This window comes from Pseudogymnoascus destructans (genome assembly GCF_001641265.1).
Source record: "Pseudogymnoascus destructans isolate 20631-21 unplaced genomic scaffold scaffold_7, whole genome shotgun sequence".
Taxonomy (NCBI): domain Eukaryota; kingdom Fungi; phylum Ascomycota; class Leotiomycetes; order Thelebolales; family Thelebolaceae; genus Pseudogymnoascus; species Pseudogymnoascus destructans.
The window spans coordinates 628,504-650,087 of NW_020167526.1; the positions used below are offsets into that span (position 1 = coordinate 628,504).

Sequence of the window (21,584 nt, forward strand, 5' to 3'; positions counted from 1 at the left end):
TACTAATTTTGGGAGGCACATCGTTGTTGCCATGTCAACCCCACATAAGGAAAACAAGCCTTGGCTGGTCCCCATTCAGGTTACGACAACCTCATCAACCACCTCATTAAACTACCGAGATACCTTATACTTGCACAAAATTGTCTCTCATCGCCATGACATTTACACTATAAGCAATTCTCCATTGAGCAGCAAACCATTCACAATGTTAGCAGCTCGGGACCAGGAGAATCTGGTCCATGGCCAGCAAGCTCTGGCTGCTTCGAAGCCACTGAACCAAGGCACAAGAGCTGCACCACCGAAGACCCCAGGGAACAGATACCCCAGGACGCCACTCAAGATACCTCTGCACGACGAAAATGCGCCGACGGGCTTCGGAAAGAAGAGTGTCCTTCAAACGAAGGGCAAGGGCAATGAGAACCTAGTTACTGGCGGGAAGAAGGGCACAGGTCTCGACAAGAATGCCTTCATAACTCCAATGGGTACGATACGGAAATGCTGACCGTATGGATTTATTGCTGACCATAAAATAGGTCCTCGGACTCGCGCACCCCTTGGGATGAAGACGACAAACGCAAAGGCGAAGGCGTTTCAAACTCCAGCCAGAGCTGAGATAGACAAAGGTCCCGAGAAGACTCAGATCAGGCCAACGAGCACTCGACCATTAAGGCAAAAGATTAGCCACGTCGATACTATCAAATTGGAAATCCACGGTGACGAGCCAGACCCATTGGGTGAACGAGAGGTCGAATACTGCCCACCTAAATCTAAAGACCTTCCCTACGAGAACGAAGACTTCCCCAACGGACACCTGGACTACAGCATCGTGAAGCGAGAGAATCAGAGAAAGGACTTCCACACACGCTACTACAACCCCGTGGATGCAAATGGTGTATCTAAAGGAGAGAGGGAGTTCGAAGAGGAGCTCGCTAGATCGTTGAAGGCGACTGATGATAAGATCCTCAAAGCAGTCGAGGAGGACCCCTGTGTTGTCCACGACGTCCCAGAGACATTTCCCAAAGTTCAACGCAAGAAACCCACCGAAGAACGCCGTGAAGTCTCCGCCCAGCTCCCACCAAACGCATCTGCATTGCCCAGCAGAGGCCCAGCAACGCTTACATCCCGCCGCGCCGCATCCGCCCTCGCATTGGCACCAAAGCACACCACTACCTCAACAAAGCCATCTCGTCCTCTCCCCCTAACCAAGAAGCCCGCGCCATTCCTCCTCTGCGGCTCCAACCCGCCACTCCCTGCCATCCAGCCTTCAACGATGCGCAACGCGTCTGCCAGCGCCGCCTCGCGCAGCACCATGGGCTACAAGAAGGGCCGTTTCGCGTCAACAGCACTGTCCAATGGCACCGTGTCTACAGTGCCTTCAACACCAGTGCGCTCGCTGAGCAATCTGTCAGCTGTCTCAGATAAGACGATCACGCCTGCGCGTTATGGAGCGAAGCGAGAAGAAGAGAGCAGCAGGTTGGGATTTCTGGGAGCTTTCGATATCAATGATGATGATCTGGGCTTTGGGGCTAATTCGGGGCTACCAGAGTGTATGAGGGGTGAGGCGGAGGAAGAAGAAGAGGAGTTCGTGATGACCTTGAATTTGTAAGGGGCTATGCATGGCGTAAAGGTATAGGTATGGCAAACAAGGAAATTGTCCTGAGTTGCCGGGGATGAGCTGTATACAATTGCTATCAGTTTGTCTGAGAACCCGGTTCATGGCTACTCGTATTTTTGTTGTAATAAATGGTATTCATAGCGGGGGGTCCAAGTAGTTCTGTCATCGGATTATGAATAAAATATCATGAAAACAAATGGCCCGAAATATGCAACCCTATATATCAAAGGTGCATACACAATGAAAAGGATCGCAAGAGCATCGAATAGATCATTGATAATGCTGCGGAGGACAGGCGAAGCTCGAAAAGATAGCCAAGGAGGTTATATTTGTGGCCTCTATCATATCTGTGGTATAATCGAGCCCATGTCACCGTTATTGCAATACTGTCAGCGCTATTCCAGTGCTGTCGTTGCACCCCGCTACCGGCGGAGTTTGCTGTCACCACCATGATCTTGCCGTGAGAGCAAAGTGCTGTGTCTTGCCCTTTGCCTTGGGTACGCGGGCACTCTCGAAATATATTCCGGCTGAAGCCAAGGAAGCAAACCCATAGCGAGTTCTTAAATAACTTAAATCGGGTGTGGTGAATGATTGGATTCGGTGTCCTTGCGCCTACCTTTATACACAACGCGAAGTTCATGACTCTCTATGTATATATGGATCCAAGCGGGATCCAACTCTTCAATATAGCGGTTAGTTTTATAGGAGATTTGTAGGAGATATGTGATGGTTCGAATTAGCTATTATATGCCTCAGACAGGCCGCATATAGGCGCAGCTGGATCACAAGCCATAAATAACCACAGATTATATAAACGGCCATCTCTCCGCCTACATAGGTCGGGTATCCTATACACTACTCATCGTCGCTGCTCTCCTCCTCCTCCTCTTCATCCTCATCCTCCTCCAGCACGTCGTCGCTCGCTCCGTCTGGGAGGTCCAGCATCACAAACGCAACAAGGCACGTAACCCGATTCCCTGTCTCATAATCTCCCACCATCTCGCCCACTAGTCCACCAGCACCACCAAGCACATCCGCCATCTTCAGCCTCCACAGCTTGACAGCTCCATCCGAAGACCCCGTCACGATGATCACCGAGCCGGATTCCTCAAGCGGCAGGACAGCAAAATCCTTAATCCTGTTAGTCACGCCGGCATCCTTCCCACCGAGCTGCGCAAGAATCTTCGCCGCAGGTAAAGCGTCATCTCCCTCCTTAGCTCCCGGTGCAACCAAGTCCGCTGGATCCGTGGAGAAAAACACAATCCGGCCGTCCTCAGTGCTGAGCGCCAGTACCATCTTTTCTCCCTCCTCGTCACGCTTGACATAGCGCACCTCGTGGATCTTCGTGCGCCTATCAGGTAGGACCTTGCACCGCACCTTGCAGTCCATTCCAAACACCAACACACCCCACTCAAACGCAACTGCGAATTCCTCGCCTCCAGCCGTATTCCCCCACGCCACGCGACGTCCCTCTCCGCTCCCAAACCTACCCTCGTGCACCTCTCCAAGCATTCCACGCGAGAAATTCAGCACTCCAGCTTTCTTGCCCGTCACCAAGTTCCACAGCCTCATGCAGCGTTCGCCCCGACCCACGCTCAGCATCAGCTTCAGGCTAGGGTGCACAGCAAACGCATTCACGCCCGACGGCGCACCTCCAACCGGCGCTGTATCTCCACTCGGCCGTCCCTGCGCCTTCGGCACCGGCGCCTTGATAGACGAGAGCAGACTCCAGTCCCTGGTGCGAGTCACAGCCATCGTGCAGTCCTCGGCGCTACTAAGCAGCTTCCCACGAGTCGGGAAGCACAGCCCCGTAACAGCAGCGGCGTGGTGCATCAGGGAGCCCAGCTCGCGGTTGGCTGGGTTCTCGACGACGGCGCGGGAGCTGAGTCCGGGCAGGGCGGGGACGGTGTGTTTACGCGGCGGGTGCGCGGAGATGTGGTAGAGGTTTATGCGGGAGTCGGTGGAGCCGGTTGCGAGGAGGATTTTTTGCGGCTGGTTGGGGGTTGGGGCTGAGGGGGGGGAGAGGGCGAGGGCGCGGATGGCGGAGGTGTGTGCTGTGAAGAGGAAGGTGTCGGAGAAGGTGGCGGCCTCGGTGGGGGGGAGGGTGGCGGTAATCCCGTGGAGGATGCGGTCGTAGGAGCCGGTGATGATTTGGATTGTGAGGTTGCTTCCAGGTGCAGATGATTTGGCACCTGCTTTCGTAGGTTTGGCTTGCTTTGGGTCATTGACGGTTTTGGTTTTCTTAGGGGCCGATATTGGCTCCTCTACCGGCGCCGCCGCAGCGGTGAGGTTTTGGTTCCGCTTGCGTTTTGCCATTATGTTTGTTCGTTTTATTGTGGTTTTGGGTTGTGTTGTTGACTTTTTGGAGCTTATCGCGAAAAAGTTTCTGGATGGAAAATGCTCAGAAAATTTAAGGTTTCTTGGTGCCGGGTAGAGTTGACAGGGAGGGGCCTATACATCATTGATGATCAAAGGATCTCTGGTTATTGAACAAACAATGAGCCTTTCATAGACGAACAGAATAAACTATTGTACTCGTTGGAGTGGCGGTAGGGCATGTATTTATATTGCAATATTAATATTTTGGACGGACAAAAATTAATAACTAATACCGTGCGTGACTGGGTTTTTTTTACTTCGATTTTAAATAATAAATCCGAACGAGATCAAATAAATTTATTTTAAATAAAAAAGAAAACTGCTAAATTCCAAGAATACGCTACTCTAGGGCTCCCAATCAAGTATATTTCCCAAGTAGGACCTATATCTACAAGACCATCCAGAGGTTCAAGAGAGCGCTTTCTCTTGAGACACTGTGCAATCTATACTACTGAACATATCTGCAAATTTAGCCATTCCCCTTTATTTCGATTGACATAAATCGTATGGGATAAAACCATCCAAATCTTTAAGTCCAAGACACAAGAAGCAGCAAGAAATCAATTATTAAAAAATTAAAACCATCATACACCACCACCACTCAAACCCCCCCCACCATCACGTGCCCACCCATATCTTGTCGCCCAACCCCACACTCCCATCCATAAAAAAAAAGCTTCCCATATCCCAGCCAACCCATCACCCCCCCCCCCTCCCACCACCGCGCGCCCGCAACAATGAAGGTCCTAACCCTCAACTTCCTCACCTGCGCCGTCAAGGCCTGCAAGTCCTCCTCAGCCTCCTTCCCGCTCCACCCCAAGGACGCCGAGCTCGTCTCCGAGGACCTGCCTACGAACGCGAAGTTGTTGGCTAACTTGCTGCCGCGTCTGGATTGGGATGCGCTGTCTACTATTTCTGCTGAGGTTTGTCTCTCCCGTCCCTTTCTATAAGCACTCTCCGACCCCCCGCGCTTCCTTACTTTGGTCAGGCGAAAGATAGGAAACTAACACGCCCCAGCTCGGACTCCCCGCCCTCCCACCCACCGCTCCGGCGCCAGAGGACCTCGCTACCGATGAGCAGCTGCTGAAGGACCTGCATGTCTTGCTGATGGAGACGCAGATAAGCGCTGGAAAGCTGGTATGCGCGAACTGCGAACACGAGTACGTTGTGAGGGAAGGGGTTGCGAATTTCTTGCTTCCCGATCACTTGGTCTAAGGGGTGATGCGGAGACAGAGGGATATGAAGGAGAATAAGGGCGGCGTTGGGCGTTGGGCGTTGGGCTGGGATTTAGTGAATGCATGCATAAATAACTTGGGAGGATGATAGAGAATGGGGTTGATTGTATGCCGAATACCAGGAAAAAGCGTATAGATCGAAAAATCACATCAAACATATCAGAAACGAGCAATCACAAGCACAAGCACAAGAACAAAGATCATGTTCTACAATGCCTTCCTTTCTACCTTCAGGCCCTGACTCCGCCTCATGTCCTATGTTGAGGTCGCTGGACGCCCAAACCCTGTTGAAAGATCTCCGTAGTAGTCCCCCAGTGCTGCACTGCAATGCAGTCTTAATAGTACAATACACATATATACGCCCCCCCACCATCATGCACTTTACACCCTCCTTCCCATATTCCTATAACCACACACGCAAAAAAAAATGACCACAAAATTACTTCACCCTTGGGTGAAGGCTGGTTAGTAGTAGTAGTAGTCAAAATCACCAACCACCCCACCCCGCAACAACCACACCACGGACAGAGACAAAAGTGAAGACCAAACGCCATGCGCCCCATCTCCCTGGATTTACCCGCCGGCGCCGAGCAATGCATGCATGATAGATCCAAACAAGGGAACAAGGGTGTTTTAGTTGAGGAAGCCCTTGCAGGCGACTGTGCCACACAAGCACGGGATGCGATCGTCGCTGCCGATCTCGCGCTCAAACTTGTAATCGTAGGTGAGCTCCTCGTCTGCAGTTCACGTTAGTATATGCCTCTATTCCGTAATAATGGGGTTCGACTTACTCAGCTTGATATCGCGGAGGGCATAGATGACAATGCGACGTGTTCCCTCAACCTTGATAATCTTCGCCGTGCAGTTCGGCATGCAGCTGTGATTGATGAATCGCGCAATCCCACCGCGCTTTGTCGCATCCACGACGGTGTTCTCATCGATACGGAAGAGGTAACTGCTCCCGATGCCGCTCTTGAGATATATACGCTCACGGAGATCCGCGACCGACTGACGCAGCTTCTCGCCTACGTACTCGATGATCATGTCATTCATCGCAATATTCTCCATAGCATACAGGCCCCAGTTGTGGATAGCAGAACGAGCAAACTTGACGGGCTTCTTACGCTTCTTGAGCTGGTTGAAGCGCAGGGCGTCAGCTTCACCACCGAGTGTTTTCTTCTGGTCATTCAGGTCAGCAACGAAGCGGCGGTTGTTGACGCGGTTGGCGCGCGAGGAATCCTTCGAGACGAGCTTGTCGGCAGAAGCTTGAGTAGCTTGGGCATCTTCTGAGGGATCCTCCTTTCCATCCCTCTTAGCTCGTGCTTGGCGTTCCTCACGATCTCTCTGAACCTTGATGCGATGTGGGAGATACTTTGACTTCTCCGAGTTGAGAATCTTTGTTGTTCCCTCAGTTCTCGCAGATCCAGTTTCGTTAGGCACGTAGTAACCGTTGATGGAAAGTGGGCTGGTGATTGCCCCCCTATAGCCACCCGCTTTGGCAGCCCGTGATTCCATTTGTTGCCAAGCCCATGTCGGAGCGCTCCCAATCTCGACCTTTGGTCCATCGCCTAGTGCCGAGCGAAGAGCTTCTTCGTCTTCGTCGTCCAGGGCAAGGTGCTTGAGACCAGCCAAATCTAGGACTAATTTGGGGTCGTCGTTGACTGTTGACAAAGGAACATCTGTGGGCGTACCCCATTCAAGGTCTATGTCCACAACAGGATCAACCTCGTAGATGACATCGATGTCCGAATCGGCATCAGCGTCGGAATCAACGGCCTCTTCTTCATCTTCCTCCTCCACCAACTCCTCCATCTCCTCCTGTTGCTTCTTCAGGGCCTCACGTTCCTCAAAGAGCTGCTTCTTGGTCTTCCTCTTCTTGATAGGCTTGAGACCCTTCTTCTTGAGAATAGCTGCTGCGGCGTCGGGAAGAGGGGTTTCGCTGTTTTCATCAAGGAGTGGCGTCTCGTCACCGTCTGTCATGGCAATATCATCCGCATATGGATCTTCACTGCCGATCTTGTGGGCGGATACCTCAAAGATCGCATCGCCTGACTTCTTCTGGCGCTTAGTGACCGTATCGGCCTTCGGGATTAGTTTCCTCTTCTTCGTTGGCGCAGAATCTGAGGCGGCAACGCTGGCTTCGGTCATAGAATCATCGAAGTCCACCAGCGCCTCATGCGACTCGCGCAGCTTGGACCTGGGCAAGAACGAATCATCTTCCGACTGTTCATCCTCATCGTCCGAGCTGACCCTGCTTCGCGGTCTCGATTCAGGCTCCTCCGTATCGCGGGCCGAGGTTCGGTCTTCATTATCGTCATCCCAATCGTCACGGTCGGTATGGAAATCATGCAGACGGTGTGGGTGCCGACCAGGCTGGATAACCGTCTCTCTCTTGCGCAGCTTGCCACGTTTCTTCTCCTTAGCTCTGGCTTCCGCCACCAGAACCGCCTTCTTGGATACGCGGCCCTGCGCCTTTCGAATCCTAGGGAGAGCAGTGATATCGAGCTTACCCGCTTTGAGCAGGCGTTTATCGACGATTTCAGCCCTTGAATTGGGAGTGCCCACAGGTGTAGTATCCTCGTCATAGTCATCTAAGAAAGCAGGCGGTGGCTTGGAGTCTGCTGGATCTGCGATGTTCAAACGTCGTCTCTTGGCAACGTGGTTGTCGGGATCAAGGTAGGAGTAAAGCGCAGGGGCTGCAACTCTGATCTTCAAGTCTTTGATCAACTTTTCCGTCAGTTCTCGAACAACCACATCCGTGGCCTCCTTTGCTGGGTCGAAGTTCTTTGCCCGCTGCCTCTTCTCCTCGTCAAGGTCGATTTCGTCATCTTTCTTCCTTTGCGCAGCGTCATCGCTTTCCCTATGGCTCTCTACCCTGCGGCTTGGGCTGGAATGACGCCTGTATGATGACCTCGTAGGCTCGGGGTCTGCGGGTGCAATTTGCCCTGTCCCCCACTCTGCATGCGGCTTGTAGTCTTCGTTCTTCCCATCGGTGCCGAAGATGAAAATCTCCATAACCATCGTATATGTGAACAAGGACGTTCCGTTGGCCTGTCTGAGGCATCTTTGTGCATCTAACCGACCCTTGACGGAATCCGGGAACAAGATGAAATATCCGGTCTTGTCCAGGCGCAAGTTTTCGAGTTCAAAAGTATTGAGCTTGTTCTTCATATGCTTAACGCTGGAACCGAGTACAGGGACGGAGTCGTGCCCAACAAATATGAAAGGCTGGGTCTTGATTTGGGGTTTGATGGGGGTAAGCTCAATGAGCTCAGAATCCCTTGGCGGGCGAGGAACAAATGCTGGTGCATGGCCGGGCCCTCGCAGAGGCGGTCTGGCCGCAAAAGACGACGCTGGGCCTTTTGGAGCCGTCGGTGGAGGACCAAAAGTTTTCTCCCCATCACCAACTTTCACTTCCGCGTGAGGCTTCGATGCCACGGGTTCAAGGGCCCTCTTCTGATCCGCCACGACCTTTGTAACCAGGCGTTTACTGCTGACACCATCTCGGTCGAATTCCACCTTGACGTTTGTCCCCCCAACCTTCTCGCCATTCCCCTTTCGCACAGCTTGTTTCGCCGCGTTAATAGCGCTCATCTTCCTGCCGGACTTGTCGCAATCTGCGTAACGGAAAGTCGCAATTCCGAGAGGCGTTCCTGTTTCCGGGTGCATCTTGTTACTGCTCTCCTGAACCTGGCCATAACTCGCAAAGACGTTCAGAACCAGTTGTAGAGGCATGAGCGGATCGAACCCAGTAACCACCACTTGCGTAGGAGGACCCGGCCCCACCGATATCTTCGGGTCAAATTGATAAGGTCTTATAAGCATGGGCTCATGTCTGAGGCGGGCTTTCGCGTGCATCGTGTAGTCTATGTCGATTTTGCGGTCGCCGCCGACAAGGCGCGGATCCTCCGGGGGAGCGTCATCTTCCTAATAACCCGTTAGCACTCAACGCACTCGTAAGATGACGCTCCCCACGTGGTTTATACATACCCAAGAAATATCCTTATATTTGACCTTCGGTTTTGGTTTTATGCCAGACTTGTCGAGTTGCGGATCGAACACGCATTTCTGGCCCTTGGGCTTATCTCGATCTCGCACTTGTGCTCGTTGCAGCTCCGCCATATCTTGTGCTGGTGGTGGTGTGTCTTGAAGCACGTGCTTCGACGAGGAAGATTCTACGTGCTCCAAAGATGATGGAGTTTTGAGGCCCGCTTTGTGACCTCTCGGGCTCGCTACTTGCCCAATGGGCGATGAGTCGTCATTCGTCAATGGCGTGAGACTGACTAGATTTGAGGCTGCCGCGGCGCCAGTATTCTGCGCCGTAGTACTGAAAACAGAAGAAGCGGTGCTTGTGTGCGAGCTCGTAGATCGAACGCAATTTAGCAAATCTCCCTGCTGCAGCTCTCCCTCATCAGTCGGCGCGAGTATATTCGTATCACGGGCTCCCTCGCCAGCCGCGCCAGAGATACTGCCCCGCCCCGACTCGTCGCGTGACCTGGAGGGGATATGCGCATCCCGGTCTGCATTCACGGGATCGAGCAGCGGCGAATCGAGGGGTTTCGACTTTGCGCGCTCGCGCTCCTTGGCCCTGTTCTTCGCGGCCCGGGGGGCTGACGGGAAGAAGTCCGAGAAGCCCGCCGTCGAGGCGCGCGGCATGGTGCTCGCTGATCCGTTCAACCCTGGCTCCCGCCAACCATCGCTCTTATGATGTAGGAGATCGGAGTCAGGTCATCGGTGGAATTTGGGGGCGGCGTGGGCGATAGAAATGTACGCGACGCGAAAGGCCAGAGTCACGTAACGCGACGTCAGGAGAGCAAGCGTCGGTTGAGTGGGCGATCTACGCCGGAGAAACCTTGAAATGAGTGTAGAAATGAATCGCAGTTATTGTATTATGTGAAGCAATGAGGTGAAGGGTAGTGAAAGAGAGAACGGAAGTGCGACGTGTGAGTGAATTTTAGGTATGAGGTCGGAATTAACATGCGCTTCGAAATTCATCCCCGCGAGATCAAATTGGCCAACCGCCACTAGGCTTAGTGCGGACACTACCACATTTAAACCTTGATGCCTACATTACAAGGCAACAACATTATTCAAATCCATGATACTCCCACCGCCCCTATCTCTCCTGACAGAACTTATATATAAACAATGTAAATTAATTATTTTGAAGTACATATTGCAGAGCTTCTTGTACTTCCTGCGTATTTTTTGGAATAGAATTCCCTCTATTCGTAGTCCCCTACAGGGAACTTCAACGTATTATCCCTACACGCTATGCCGTGCCATGCTTATGCCAACTCATCCAGGGTATATCGCCAACCTAAACCTTAGTTATTCTGAAGAGAACTTCGGGTTGTTTTGAAGCGCGGCTCTGGACTTGCGCCTCAAAAGCGCCAGCCTCCTCCCAATGTGCCCAAAGCACAAGACGGAGCAAAACAGAACACTCATGACCCAAACAGCGCTTTCGAACAACTCATTGTTGTCACCCGGCGCATAGAATCCGGTGTGAGCAGAGCCCGTGGTGCTGTTACATGACGAATGAGCAGCAAGCGGCCTCTGAACCATACTGGAATCAAACATGAGTAGTCCAGTAGTCCCAATCAGCCCAACGGTGACGGAGAGAACGAAGCCTGGCTTCGAGCGATCCAATAGATACCACAGGAATGGATTCACAAGAGCAAGAGTAAGGGAGGCCTGCAGGGTAGATGTCCAGGCAAGCTTGCGCTGTGTCTTGTTAGCACTGATCAAAATTCTGTCAGGGGGAGGGGGTACCTACAATAGCAAAAGCAATGCCGAAAAACGCCCCAATACTTCTAACAACCGGAGTCCATTGTACTGCAACCCCTTCCTCCTCGTTGGCCCCATCCACTACTTTCCCGCCAATGGCGCTGGTTGTTACTTCTTCACCAAAGTATTCCTCCCACATGCCATCGAACCAAGGCAGCGCGCTTCCCATCGCCACGCCCGCCACACCCCAGAATATTAGGTATTTCTTGTCATAGCTTGGTTGTATCAGGCCTTGAGCGCCGAAAGGCGCGAGGCGCTGTTCGTTATGGAGGTGTGTCACCAGCAACCCGTATGCGGTGCCGAGAAGAAAGAGAAGGGCTGATCGCAACGTGAGGCCAACTATTCGGAGATGTAGTGGTGTGATAGGAACCACATGCAGCGAACGAGCCCGTGGTCTGGAAGGCACACTAGAGCCAGCCGGAGACAGTGGCGTCATGGCGCCGGTGCCAAACGGAGTGCCGGGCTCATTGTCCACCATCTTCTCTGTGAACGACGGCGAGTATATCCCAAAGAGCGTCGACGACGTCAGATTCAGGACCGAGCGTGTGGGGTTTAAGCTCGGGGTATCGGAGCCGCCATTGGCGTAGCCGTTGCCTGACTTTGCATCGAGGTGGTTCGGGGAACTCGGGCGTACCGATGGTGTTGAAGTTTCAGACTCTGATGGCGGAGTCGCGGTTGCGAGGTTGATGTCGAATGGACGTCGGGGGACCGGGCGGACAATAGGAGGAGATTCGTAAGACATGATAGCTGTATTTCTATCTGCTCGTGACCTTATGAGGGCGTTCGGCCCTGGTGATTATTTGTTGAGGGCTCGGAAGAATTGGGTGGGAAGGTGGTGCTTCACATTCGCCGCTTCACGGAAGGGGCGACAATAATGCACAGCGGTGTGCTGCGTGCGAGGCCGAGTGTCGTAGGTCTGGTGCAATTCAATTCGTGAAGTTGAAGAAGAATCTTACGATGATCGTCGTCCTGTTCTCTCTTGTGTGGGTTTTGCGAGCATGGGGCCACTGTTTCAGCCTTGTCGGTATGTGCTCGGCCACAAATAGTCCCCAATAGAATATTCTCGGCCTGTGACAAAGTGATGACGCGGGCAAAGATATCAAATCAGAAAGAACCCCATAGAATATAAAATGCTTATGGTAGCAATAATTATAGAGTTTGTTGGGGTGGAAAGAAGGTGAAGAAGAAGAAGCGGGGAAGTAATAGCAGGTACTCGAGTAGTAACTCGAGCTTTGTGGTCGGAAGGCACACACAGTGCCATCCAAAACACCAAAATCCAATTTGCGCTTTCGTAATTGGCCAACACCGACGGCTGGTGTATCGTTAGCTCCTGTACTCCGTATACGGTTAGGCCCGCAGACCAACGTCGAAGACTCCTATTGATGACCGAACTGGTCAGGAGTGTGGAATAGACTGCATATGGCGATGAAATGGCAATGCGGTGAGAGGTGAGAATGTGACATGCAGATCCTGTGCCACTTCTCAAGCAGCCAAGGCCGGCGAACATAGATGCGGCCGTCACATATCACATATGAATCAGTGCATCATCCTGGGTGATATTGTCACAAATGCACGAACCAGCGACGAGGTAATATCAGCAAGAAGTCAGCTTTCATTCCGGCAGTATCAACGAGTATCAAGGCAAGCAGAAGAACGTGCAGAAGAAGAACATATAGAAACGAAGTGACTCAGGCTCTCGGCCAGGACACCACCCACAGACCGGGTATACGCGCAGAAAAACAGAAGCAAATCGCCGGCTATACTCGCAGAAAGACAGAAACAAGTCGCGGGTCCTTCATGGACACCGCAAAAGTAAAACTCCCCGAAAACCAGAAACAAGTCGCGGGTCCTTCATGGACACCGCAAAGTAAACTCCCCGAAAACCAGAAACAAGTCGCGGGTCCTTAATGGACACCGCAAAGTAAACTCCGCCCAGACAGGCACCGTGAGATCGCAACCGCGTCGACGCCGAGGGAAAGAGCCGAGCAAAGTGATGGCAGCGAGGCACATCAGCAGTGCTGGCGAAGCCGAGTCGAAGTCGAGGTGCCGAAGTCGAGAAAGTGCCGAAATCCAGGACGAAGCCGCGCGTGAGCCGCACCGAGTGATGACAGCGAGGTCATCAGCAAGGCCAGCGAAAGACAAAAGAAAGAGACGAGCGAAGAAGCCGGTGCCGAAAGCTGGCATCCGCAGACTGGGAGCCGCGAGGGCGCAAGCAACGAGCCAAAGCCCGGGTCCAACTTGGAGACCGAAGCGGAGAAACGACATCTGACGGACATGCCAGAAGCGAGTTCCAACCGCGGCCACCGAAGAAGAGACACCGAACTCTGACCCGACGGGGCGAAGTCCTCAAGCGTGCTTCCCAGCCTGGAGATCCAGGAGGAGCTCTTCCCGCGAGAGCCACGACTCGAGTGATCGGTGCTGTGCGAGTATTAGAAGAAGGTTTTTGAGGTTGCCGGGGGGGGGTGGGGGTGAACTTACCAACGCAGATCGCTCTGCGCGCGGGCGGCCACGACTCTTTGCGAAGAGCGCATCGAGTCGGGCCTGCACTCGAGTCTCGGCGCGGTCGGGAAGAGGACCCGGATTGGCGACGGCAGCCGCTGGGCCGACGACCGGCTCAATGTCGACGATGTTGACCGCGTCGACGACAACCAGCGCAACTGGCTGTGCCGGAGCGGCAACAAGGTCGACGAGACCGGCAGGATCGGTGGTGCCAGCGGCGTCAACGGCCGAATCCGAAGGCGTGACGACAGGCTCCGGCGGGTAGGTCGCCAGTACGACCTCCAGAAACCCTCCAGTCCGACGGCGCTGTGGCGACCGGTCACCCGCACCGTCGTCCTCCACATCTCTGGAGCGCTTGCAGCCCGACGGAGTCGAACCCAAGGTGCGAGATCCAGAGACGGAAGGTGACTGCGACGGCGCAGGGTTGCTGGCGTCACCGGGGAGAGAAGCCGCCGACGAACGTCGGGAAGATAATCCGGGACTGGTGCTGCGACGGCGGCGCTGCGACGACCGCTCACCCCCACCATCGTCCTCCGCATCTCTGGAGCGCTTGCTACCCGAGGAAGATGGGTACAAGACGCCGGATCCAGAGACGGAAGGTGACTGCGATGGCGCAGGTTCGCTGCGTCCAGACACCGAAGACCGCCGAGCCGGAGGTCGAGGGCTGGCGCTCCAGATGGAGCCCCCGGGTGCCTCGCGCTTGATCTCGCTCTCTCCATCGGGATTGGAGGTGGCGGAGATCAGGACAACGCTTGGCGATGACCGAGAGCTTCCATGGTCGTCCGAGAGGCTCCGGCTACGAGAGGCGGAAGATTCTCGATCCGGAGCCGAGGTCTCGGTGAAGGCTGGAGAGCCCGAGAGTCGAGGAGGGTTGCCGGGAGAGCCGGCGCGGCTGCCGCTGGACTGGACGACCCAGTTTGCCGTGCGGTCGGCAGCGTCGACGTGCTCGATCGACGGGATTGGGACATCGCAGTCCAGCACAGAGGCGGAAGAAGAGGAGGAGCCGGTGTAGGATGACCCCGTATAGGTCGACGGGGGAGCTCTCGGAAGTGTGAGCTTGAGGTGAGGTGGAGGTGCCATGGTGGTGGCTGTCGTTGGTGGTGTTGGTGGCGGTTGCCGAATTTGTTGGTGGTGGTGGTTGGCGGTTGGTGGTTGGTGCTTTTGGAGCTTTGGGTCTGTATCGATGTGTGAGAAATTGGAAGAAGAGAGAAAAAGGAGAGGATGTGAGCTCCGAGAGGAATATATAGGGGGCAACACTCACAATACGGCCTTTCCTGCCATTGAGGTCTTTGCAAAGCTTCATATTGAAGCTGGCACCCGAATTGTGGAAGCGACGACAATAGGAGCTGACAATTGAAGCAATCCGCGCTTACCCCTATTGTCACCAATTAAGCGCGGATTACCGCCAAATTCTCAATAGACAAGAGAAACTGACAATAGGAAGCGGTAAGCGATATACTGACAATAGGAGCCGAGAACCCACACTATTCTTCGCTTTGGAGTGAATATTGGTGCCTCGCCGTATTTCGATCCGGTCGATGTCATTATTGGTTGGTGACTTCTCGAATCCTCCCGGTAACTGGGGAGCGTAGTCTGAAGGTGAGTAGCTGAGAATTTATCCCAGCAATTTGATTTAATAGAATTTATCTCTTTGACTACATTTTGAAGTGACTGGCTCTTTGAAACTGTATGATACTGTTATAATATGATAATGATGGCCACCAGTGTGATCGGGAGCCATAATTTTTTGAGATAGTTCTTGTAACCACTGCCTGCTGAGCACAGTCACTGAGAGTCGCGAGTAAGAATTACTGGTTTCTAAAACGCTATATATTACTATTATATCTAATTAATTTTTGCATTGCAACTGACAGAATCGTGAACCCAGGTAAGCGACGTAGGTCATCGTAGTGGCACCCCTGTCAAAATCCCCAGCTAGCAGAAGAGCCGCACCTTAAATCGCGACCTAAGAACCAGCCAGCCTCGGCCATCGTCAGGGTCCATGAATTATTTGCACGCGCAATGAATCTCAACACCCTCACATGCAGCCTACGGCGGTCCGTCCGGCCGAGGGCAAAAGTATTATGGACGAGTGACTGGGTGTGCAAGTCCTGCAGGACAAACAGCGGCGCTGCCGTCTGGCCGCGGTTCTCCAGCACGAAGACGCCTGTGGACAAGCCGTACTACATTACCACCCCAATATTCTACGTCAATGCCGGTACGCACCTTACAAAAGACTCGTGGTGGAAGAATCATCTCTTGACGCATTGTAGCTCCCCATGTAGGACATTTATACACCATGGTCCTAACTGACATCCTCAAGCGCTGGCAGGAGATCAAAGGCCGGTCAGCAATCCTCTGCACCGGCACCGACGAGCACGGGATGAAGATCCAACAAGCCGCCTCGATCTCCGACGAAGACCCGAAAGAATTCTGTGACCGCGTCTCGGAGACATTCAAGCAGCTCGCCGCGCGCGCAGACCTCACCTACGACCACTTCATCCGCACCACCGACCCGGACCACAAGGAAGCCGTCCAGCACTTCTGGCAGCTCCTCCAGGAACGGGGGTACATCTACGAAAAAAAACATGAGGGATGGTACTCCGTCAGCGATGAGACTTTCTACCCCTCCTCGGCCATCGAGAAGCGCCTTGACCCCGCTACGGGACGCACCTTCATGGCTGCCCAGGAGACGGGGAAGGAAGTAGAGTGGACCGCAGAATCGAACTACCACTTCCGCCTCTCCGCCCTGAAGGAGCCCCTCCTCGCCTTCTACAAACAAAACCCCCACTTCGTCGTCCCCGCCACCCGCATGCGCGACATCGAGCGCTGGGTTTCCGAGGGGCTAGACGACCTCTCCATCTCCCGCCCCATCAACAGACTCACCTGGGGCATCCGGGTCCCCCAGGACGACTCACAAACCATCTACGTCTGGCTCGATGCCCTGGTTAACTACATCACCAAAGCCGGCTTCCCCAGCGCCTCCTTCTTCGACGGCGTCGCCGGCTGGCCCGCCGACGTCCACGTCATCGGAAAGGACATCATGCGCTTCCACTGCATCTACTGGCCTGCCTTCTTGCTCGCCTTGGACCTGCCCCCGCCAAAACAGGTGCTCACGCACGCTCACTGGACGCTGGGACATAGCAAGATGGCGAAGTCGACGGGGAATGTGGTGAATCCTTTCTTTGCGATGGATCGGTTCGGGGTGGATGCTATGCGCTTTTACCTCGCGCATGATGGGGGGATTAGCGATGACGCGGATTATGCGAATGCGAATATTGTGGAGAGGTATAAGAAGTGCTTGTCTGGGGGGCTGGGGAATCTGCTGCAGAGGGTTACGGGCGCGAAGACATGGTCTGTTGCCGCGGCGGTGGAGGCTGCGGCGGCGGGGGAGCTTGAGGGGATGGAGAACCCGATTGTGGGGTTGCATGGGGTGGGAGAGGTGGTGGATGGGCATTTTGAGGAGTTGAATCCGAGGGCGGGTTTACATGAGATTATGCGCGTGATTTACGATGTTCGTTCCCCTTTCAACCCTTCAACTCGGCTTCCGGACAGTTACTAACACCCCTCCAGACAAACAAATACCTCCAATCCACGGCCCCCTGGACCATCGCCAAGCAAGGCACCCCAGAGAGCGAAACCGAAGTCCGGCGCATCATCTTCCACGCCTCGGAAGCGCTGCGCGTCTCGGCGATACTGTTGCAGCCGTATATGCCGACGAAGGCGAGAGAGATTCTAGATGTGCTAGGGGTGGAGCAGGGGAGGAGAGGGTTCTTTGATGCGGTTGTGGGGGGGGATTTGGGGTATGGGACAGCTAAGACGTGGGGGGAGGGAGGGGAGGTGGTGGTGGGGAAGAAGGGGAAGGGGGCGTATGGGACGATATTTCCGCCTTTGGCTGTGGAGGAGTAGGCGGGGAGGGAGAGATGGGAAGGCTGATGGCTGATGGCTGATGGCTGATGGCTGATGGCTGATGGGAAAGGTGATGAGAGGGAGAGACGTGCATGATATATGGGTGATGTGATGCGGGTGAGGGCGGTGTGTACGATTTAAGGCGGCGGTCGGATGCGTGGTGTCATGTATATTGCCTGCTGTGTCTCCAACTATAAGATAAGAGAGAGCGATGACTGGGTGTAAAGTACTGTATAGATGGGTATTTTGTTGATATCGTCGACCATTCTGGTGATGCACTCACTACACTACTACACTACTACACTTTTTGTTTTGCCGCTTCTCCCCCCAAGTACCAGTACATCCTCCCACACAAGCCTCCAACACGCTAACCGACACTACCCGAGCGCTACCGAGCGCTACCACACTTCTGCAGGTCATCAGCTCCAGATCCCCCATCCAACACCCCAGATATCCAGATATGGAGTGATTCTATTACCCTAGAAGTACCTTTTCTCACCATCGCACCTTATTGTCTACCATGCTATTACCCTAGAAGTACCATTTCTCCTTCTCCCTCTACCATGCTATTACCCTAGAAGTACCTCTACTTCCGCTTCTATTCCCACCTATTTCCACCCATCTTCCCCCTATATATCTCTTCCCCAATTCTCCCCCCCAATCGACCTTCCACCCATTACCCTACAAGTATCTCCCAACCCTCATCGCGTCATCCAACCCGTCATCCACCTTCCCCCAAACGTCAATTCCCACTCCTCCCCGCCAGAAATTCATTCTCACATCTCACCACATTTCCACCCTAAACAGGCAACTTTATTCTCACATCTCACCCCCGGCGGACTTGCAACCCCGATCTCTCCGACTAACTATACGTCGTTTTAGACTTTGTGCCCGCGCCCGCGTCGTGATTTGCTGCCATTTGCCCATTTGCCCATTTGCTGCCATTTGCTGCCATTTGCTGCTGCTGCTGCGTGGCCTCGTTGGCGCGCATCCGCCTCCGTGATTGTCTGGTCCGCCGCTAGGAATTGCGCTCCCGCCGCGGTCTTGTGTTTGTGCGTGCGTGCGAGACAACAATCCCCCCAGCCAGCCCGCCCAGCCAGCCCGCCGAGATACTGGCCGGGGGGAACGCCATGTACTCGTACCGTTCTCTTTGAATGGATGACACTGTCATTTTCCGCGCAGAGATCAATTGGGGATCCCTTCCCATTATCTCTTTACCGCTCCGGGCCATGTCTTAGTGGAGCTACGGTGTGCACTGCCTGCTGATATCGATATGCGGTGATCCAGATAAGCTGGGTTGTTGGTTGTGGTGGGTGTATTTTTGGGAACCATATATACTGGCCCTCCCCCCCCCCTCTCCCTATTCCTTTTCTCTCTCTTCTTTTCTTCTTTGTTGTTCTCTCTCTCTATATCCCTCTTGCTTGTCTTCTCTCTCTATATTTTCAAGACTACGAGGAGGGTATCATTCAACATTTATCAGATCCATTTTGTTGTTCTCACTTGATATCACTTCAACTCAACTTCACAATGGGTTCTATCACGCCCCCAGCTTCCCCTTCTTACCAGAAGCTATGGAGGGAGACACCATGCATTGAGTCCCGCGCTCTCTCCCAAGTAGCAGGATGGTACGCCTCCCCCCATCTACTCCCCCCCCCCTACCCATCCTCCTCCCTCCTCCCCACAACCCTCTCACCATCGTCCCTCTCACCACCACCACCCCCCTTTCCTCCACCCACACCACTGACACCCCCCCGCAGCCGCATCTTCCTCAAACTCGACCACCTCCAACCCTCCGGCTCCTTCAAATCCCGCGGCATCGGCCACCTCATCTCCCTTGCCAGCACCCGCACCACAAACCCACACTTCTACTGCTCCTCCGGCGGCAACGCCGGCCTCGCCTGCGCCACCGCCTGCCTCACCCTCTCCCACCCCTGCACCATCGTCGTCCCCTCCACCACCATGCCCTTCATGGTCGTCAAGCTGCGGGCCCTAGGGGCAACCGTGCACCAGGCGGGTCGGAACTGGAAGGAGGCTGATAACTACCTTCGTGAGAGCGTGATGGGGCGCGGTTCCCACAGCGGGGAGGAGGTGTATGTCCCGCCTTTTGACCATCCGGATATTTGGGAGGGGGCGAGCAGTCTGGTGCCGGAGTTGGAGATGCAGATGAAATCCGTCGGGGGATATGACGGGGTTGTCTGCTCGGTTGGTGGTGGGGGTCTACTAGTCGGCATCGCAGACGGTCTCCGCCAAGCCGGACGCACAAAGCAAGTCGGTATCCTGGCCGTGGAGACGGAAGGCGCAGCTAGTCTCGCCACCAGCCTTGAATCCGGGAAGGTCGTCACGCTCCCTGGGATCTCATCCATCGCTACGAGTCTTGGTTGCGTCAAGGTCGCGGATCGCGCGTACGAGGTTGCGTGCCAAGAGGGCGTGCAGGTTGCTGTCCTCAGCGACGCGCAGGCGGCGATGGGGTCGGTGCGGTTAGCTGATCTTGAGAGGATTATGGCGGAGGCGGCGTGTGGGGTTAGTGTTGCGGCGTGTTTTGATGGGTCGCTGCGTAGGGGGCTGGGGAGGGGGTGTGGGGATGAGGAGTGGGCACAGAAGAAGATGGTGGTGGTGGTTTGTGGGGGGAGTATTGTGTCGACGAGGTTGTTGGAGGAGTATAGGGCGGAGTATGAGGGGGTTGTGGAGGGGGAGCTGAAGGGGCAGAAGGATAGGTTGGTGATGAAGATGTTGGCGGTGATGCCGGTGGGGAAGGGGGATTTGGAGACGGGGGGGTTTGAGAGTGGGGTTGAGGAGATCGATCATGGGTTTCAGTGGGTGGTGCGTGCGCGAGGGGGATGGAATTAATGATGGGAATGATTCCGATTTTGTAGGGGGAATAAGGATATGAAAGGCTGGCGTTTGGGACGGGGGAATAGAACCAGGCTCTTGATATGATAGGGGCTGTGCGTAGATTTTGCTTGCTTGGGGTCAACGAATGAATGGTTAGATTTTGAAATATATTTATCTCCTATACAACCTCACCTTGGACGGGGAGTGGATATTTGGTCGTTGACTGTGGGAAGTGAGATCGATCCCGAGCCAGTCACGTGACAGCATACGATTTCCCCCACTGGGACTCGGGGAAGTGGTGAAGTGAAGTACAGGACAAAAGATGAAGGACAAAAGATGAAGGACAAAAGATGAAGGACAAAAGATGAAGGACAAAAGATGAAGGACAAAAGTACCAAGTCTTCTGCATTGTAGGTACCACTCACTATAGTATTAGCTTTATCAGATCATATTTAAGTTATCATCAACTTTATCAGATTCATATTTAAGTTATTATTAACTTTATCAGATTCATACTCGGTATAAGTTAGTTACAAGTTACAAGTTACAAGCATAAAATAGGAGAGAATGCAGGGGATGTAAGTGGTTGGTTGGTATTTGAATAGGACGAGGTTCTGGACTGGGCCCACAAGGCGTCAGGGAGTGAGGAAGTGGGAGGAGACGGCGGATGGATGGGGATTACAGTAATTGATTGAAGATGGGACGAGGAGTTGGAGGACATCTGGATTGGCGATATGGGGAGATTTATGGCATTTAGTTTGTAGTTGCATGTTACAGCGTAGTGGAATTATCCCCCTCGTCCCTCTCGTTGACGGTGACGACAGTGATATTAAGAGTAACTTGCTTAACTTGATTAAGTGTTTTTTTTTGGGTTTCTTTTCCCCCAATCCCTCTCGCTTACCCGGTCTTGCCTGCTTCTGTCGATAGTAAATCGACAAAGAACAAACGGACCATTTTCCTTCCGAGTGGCCCCTTCTCTCTCTTCCCTCTTATCCTTCATCCTCATCCTCTCGTCCAACATACTCTAACCTTTACATCCCTCTTACACCAACCACCACTAAATCTATAAAATTACCACCCTACACCACCACAACACCACTACCACAACACTACTACCACCACCAACCACCACCAACCACCACCAACCACCACCAACCACCACCAACCACCACCAACCACCACCAACCACCACCAACCACCACCAACCACCACCAACCACCACTTCCTGACACTACCATTACTACCACCACCACCACACAACCACTACACTACCACCACCACCACCACCACCACCACTACAACCACCACCACTACACTACTCTACCACT

General features: G+C 53.7%; 9 protein-coding genes across 9 annotated transcripts; 5 read left to right on the plus strand and 4 right to left on the minus strand.

Annotated features, from left to right (window-relative positions):
- Positions 1–96: 96 nt before the first annotated feature.
- On the plus strand, positions 97–1,783 carry VC83_02925 (uncharacterized protein). Its single transcript, XM_024466576.1, has 2 exons — positions 97–482; positions 534–1,783. Exons 1-2 carry the CDS (start codon positions 206–208, stop codon positions 1,604–1,606), a joined length of 1,350 nt encoding a protein of 449 aa, XP_024325480.1. The 5' UTR covers positions 97–205; the 3' UTR covers positions 1,607–1,783.
- Positions 1,784–2,266: 483 nt separating this feature from the next.
- On the minus strand, positions 2,267–4,208 carry VC83_02926 (uncharacterized protein). Its single transcript, XM_024466577.1, has one exon. The coding sequence runs from the start codon at positions 3,929–3,931 to the stop codon at positions 2,471–2,473; it is 1,461 nt and encodes a 486-aa protein (XP_024325481.1). The 5' UTR covers positions 3,932–4,208; the 3' UTR covers positions 2,267–2,470.
- A 495-nt stretch (positions 4,209–4,703) lies between these two features.
- RMT1_1 (type I protein arginine N-methyltransferase Rmt1) lies at positions 4,704–5,428 on the plus strand. The gene is made up of 2 exons (XM_024466578.1): positions 4,704–4,917; positions 5,012–5,428. The coding sequence occupies exons 1-2, from the start codon at positions 4,732–4,734 to the stop codon at positions 5,207–5,209; spliced, it is 384 nt and encodes a 127-aa protein (XP_024325482.1). The 5' UTR covers positions 4,704–4,731; the 3' UTR covers positions 5,210–5,428.
- A 15-nt stretch (positions 5,429–5,443) lies between these two features.
- Positions 5,444–10,195, minus strand: SET1 (histone methyltransferase). The gene is made up of 3 exons (XM_024466579.1): positions 9,220–10,195; positions 6,021–9,156; positions 5,444–5,966 (listed from the first exon to the last, which is right to left on the minus strand). The coding sequence occupies exons 1-3, from the start codon at positions 9,883–9,885 to the stop codon at positions 5,863–5,865; spliced, it is 3,906 nt and encodes a 1,301-aa protein (XP_024325477.1). The 5' UTR covers positions 9,886–10,195; the 3' UTR covers positions 5,444–5,862.
- Positions 10,195–12,386, minus strand: VC83_02929 (uncharacterized protein). Its single transcript, XM_024466580.1, has 2 exons — positions 11,006–12,386; positions 10,195–10,953 (listed from the first exon to the last, which is right to left on the minus strand). Exons 1-2 carry the CDS (start codon positions 11,756–11,758, stop codon positions 10,561–10,563), a joined length of 1,146 nt encoding a protein of 381 aa, XP_024325478.1. The 5' UTR covers positions 11,759–12,386; the 3' UTR covers positions 10,195–10,560.
- Positions 12,387–13,009: 623 nt separating this feature from the next.
- Positions 13,010–13,344, plus strand: VC83_02930 (uncharacterized protein; the record flags this gene model as incomplete). Its single annotated transcript, XM_024466581.1, has 2 exons — positions 13,010–13,059; positions 13,128–13,344. The coding sequence occupies 2 exons, from the start codon at positions 13,010–13,012 to the stop codon at positions 13,342–13,344; spliced, it is 267 nt and encodes an 88-aa protein (XP_024325255.1).
- Positions 13,345–13,362: 18 nt separating this feature from the next.
- Positions 13,363–15,127, minus strand: VC83_02931 (uncharacterized protein; the record flags this gene model as incomplete). The annotated part of the gene is made up of 1 exon (XM_024466582.1): positions 13,363–15,127. Exon 1 carries the CDS (start codon positions 14,593–14,595, stop codon positions 13,363–13,365), a length of 1,233 nt encoding a protein of 410 aa, XP_024325254.1. The 5' UTR covers positions 14,596–15,127.
- A 224-nt stretch (positions 15,128–15,351) lies between these two features.
- MSM1 (methionyl-tRNA synthetase) lies at positions 15,352–17,666 on the plus strand. Its single transcript, XM_024466583.1, has 3 exons — positions 15,352–15,733; positions 15,789–17,029; positions 17,089–17,666. Exons 1-3 carry the CDS (start codon positions 15,538–15,540, stop codon positions 17,422–17,424), a joined length of 1,773 nt encoding a protein of 590 aa, XP_024325253.1. The 5' UTR covers positions 15,352–15,537; the 3' UTR covers positions 17,425–17,666.
- A 1,130-nt stretch (positions 17,667–18,796) lies between these two features.
- VC83_02933 (uncharacterized protein) lies at positions 18,797–20,703 on the plus strand. The gene is made up of 2 exons (XM_024466584.1): positions 18,797–19,049; positions 19,182–20,703. Exons 1-2 carry the CDS (start codon positions 18,952–18,954, stop codon positions 20,269–20,271), a joined length of 1,188 nt encoding a protein of 395 aa, XP_024325252.1. The 5' UTR covers positions 18,797–18,951; the 3' UTR covers positions 20,272–20,703.
- The last annotated feature ends 881 nt before the right edge of the window (positions 20,704–21,584 follow it).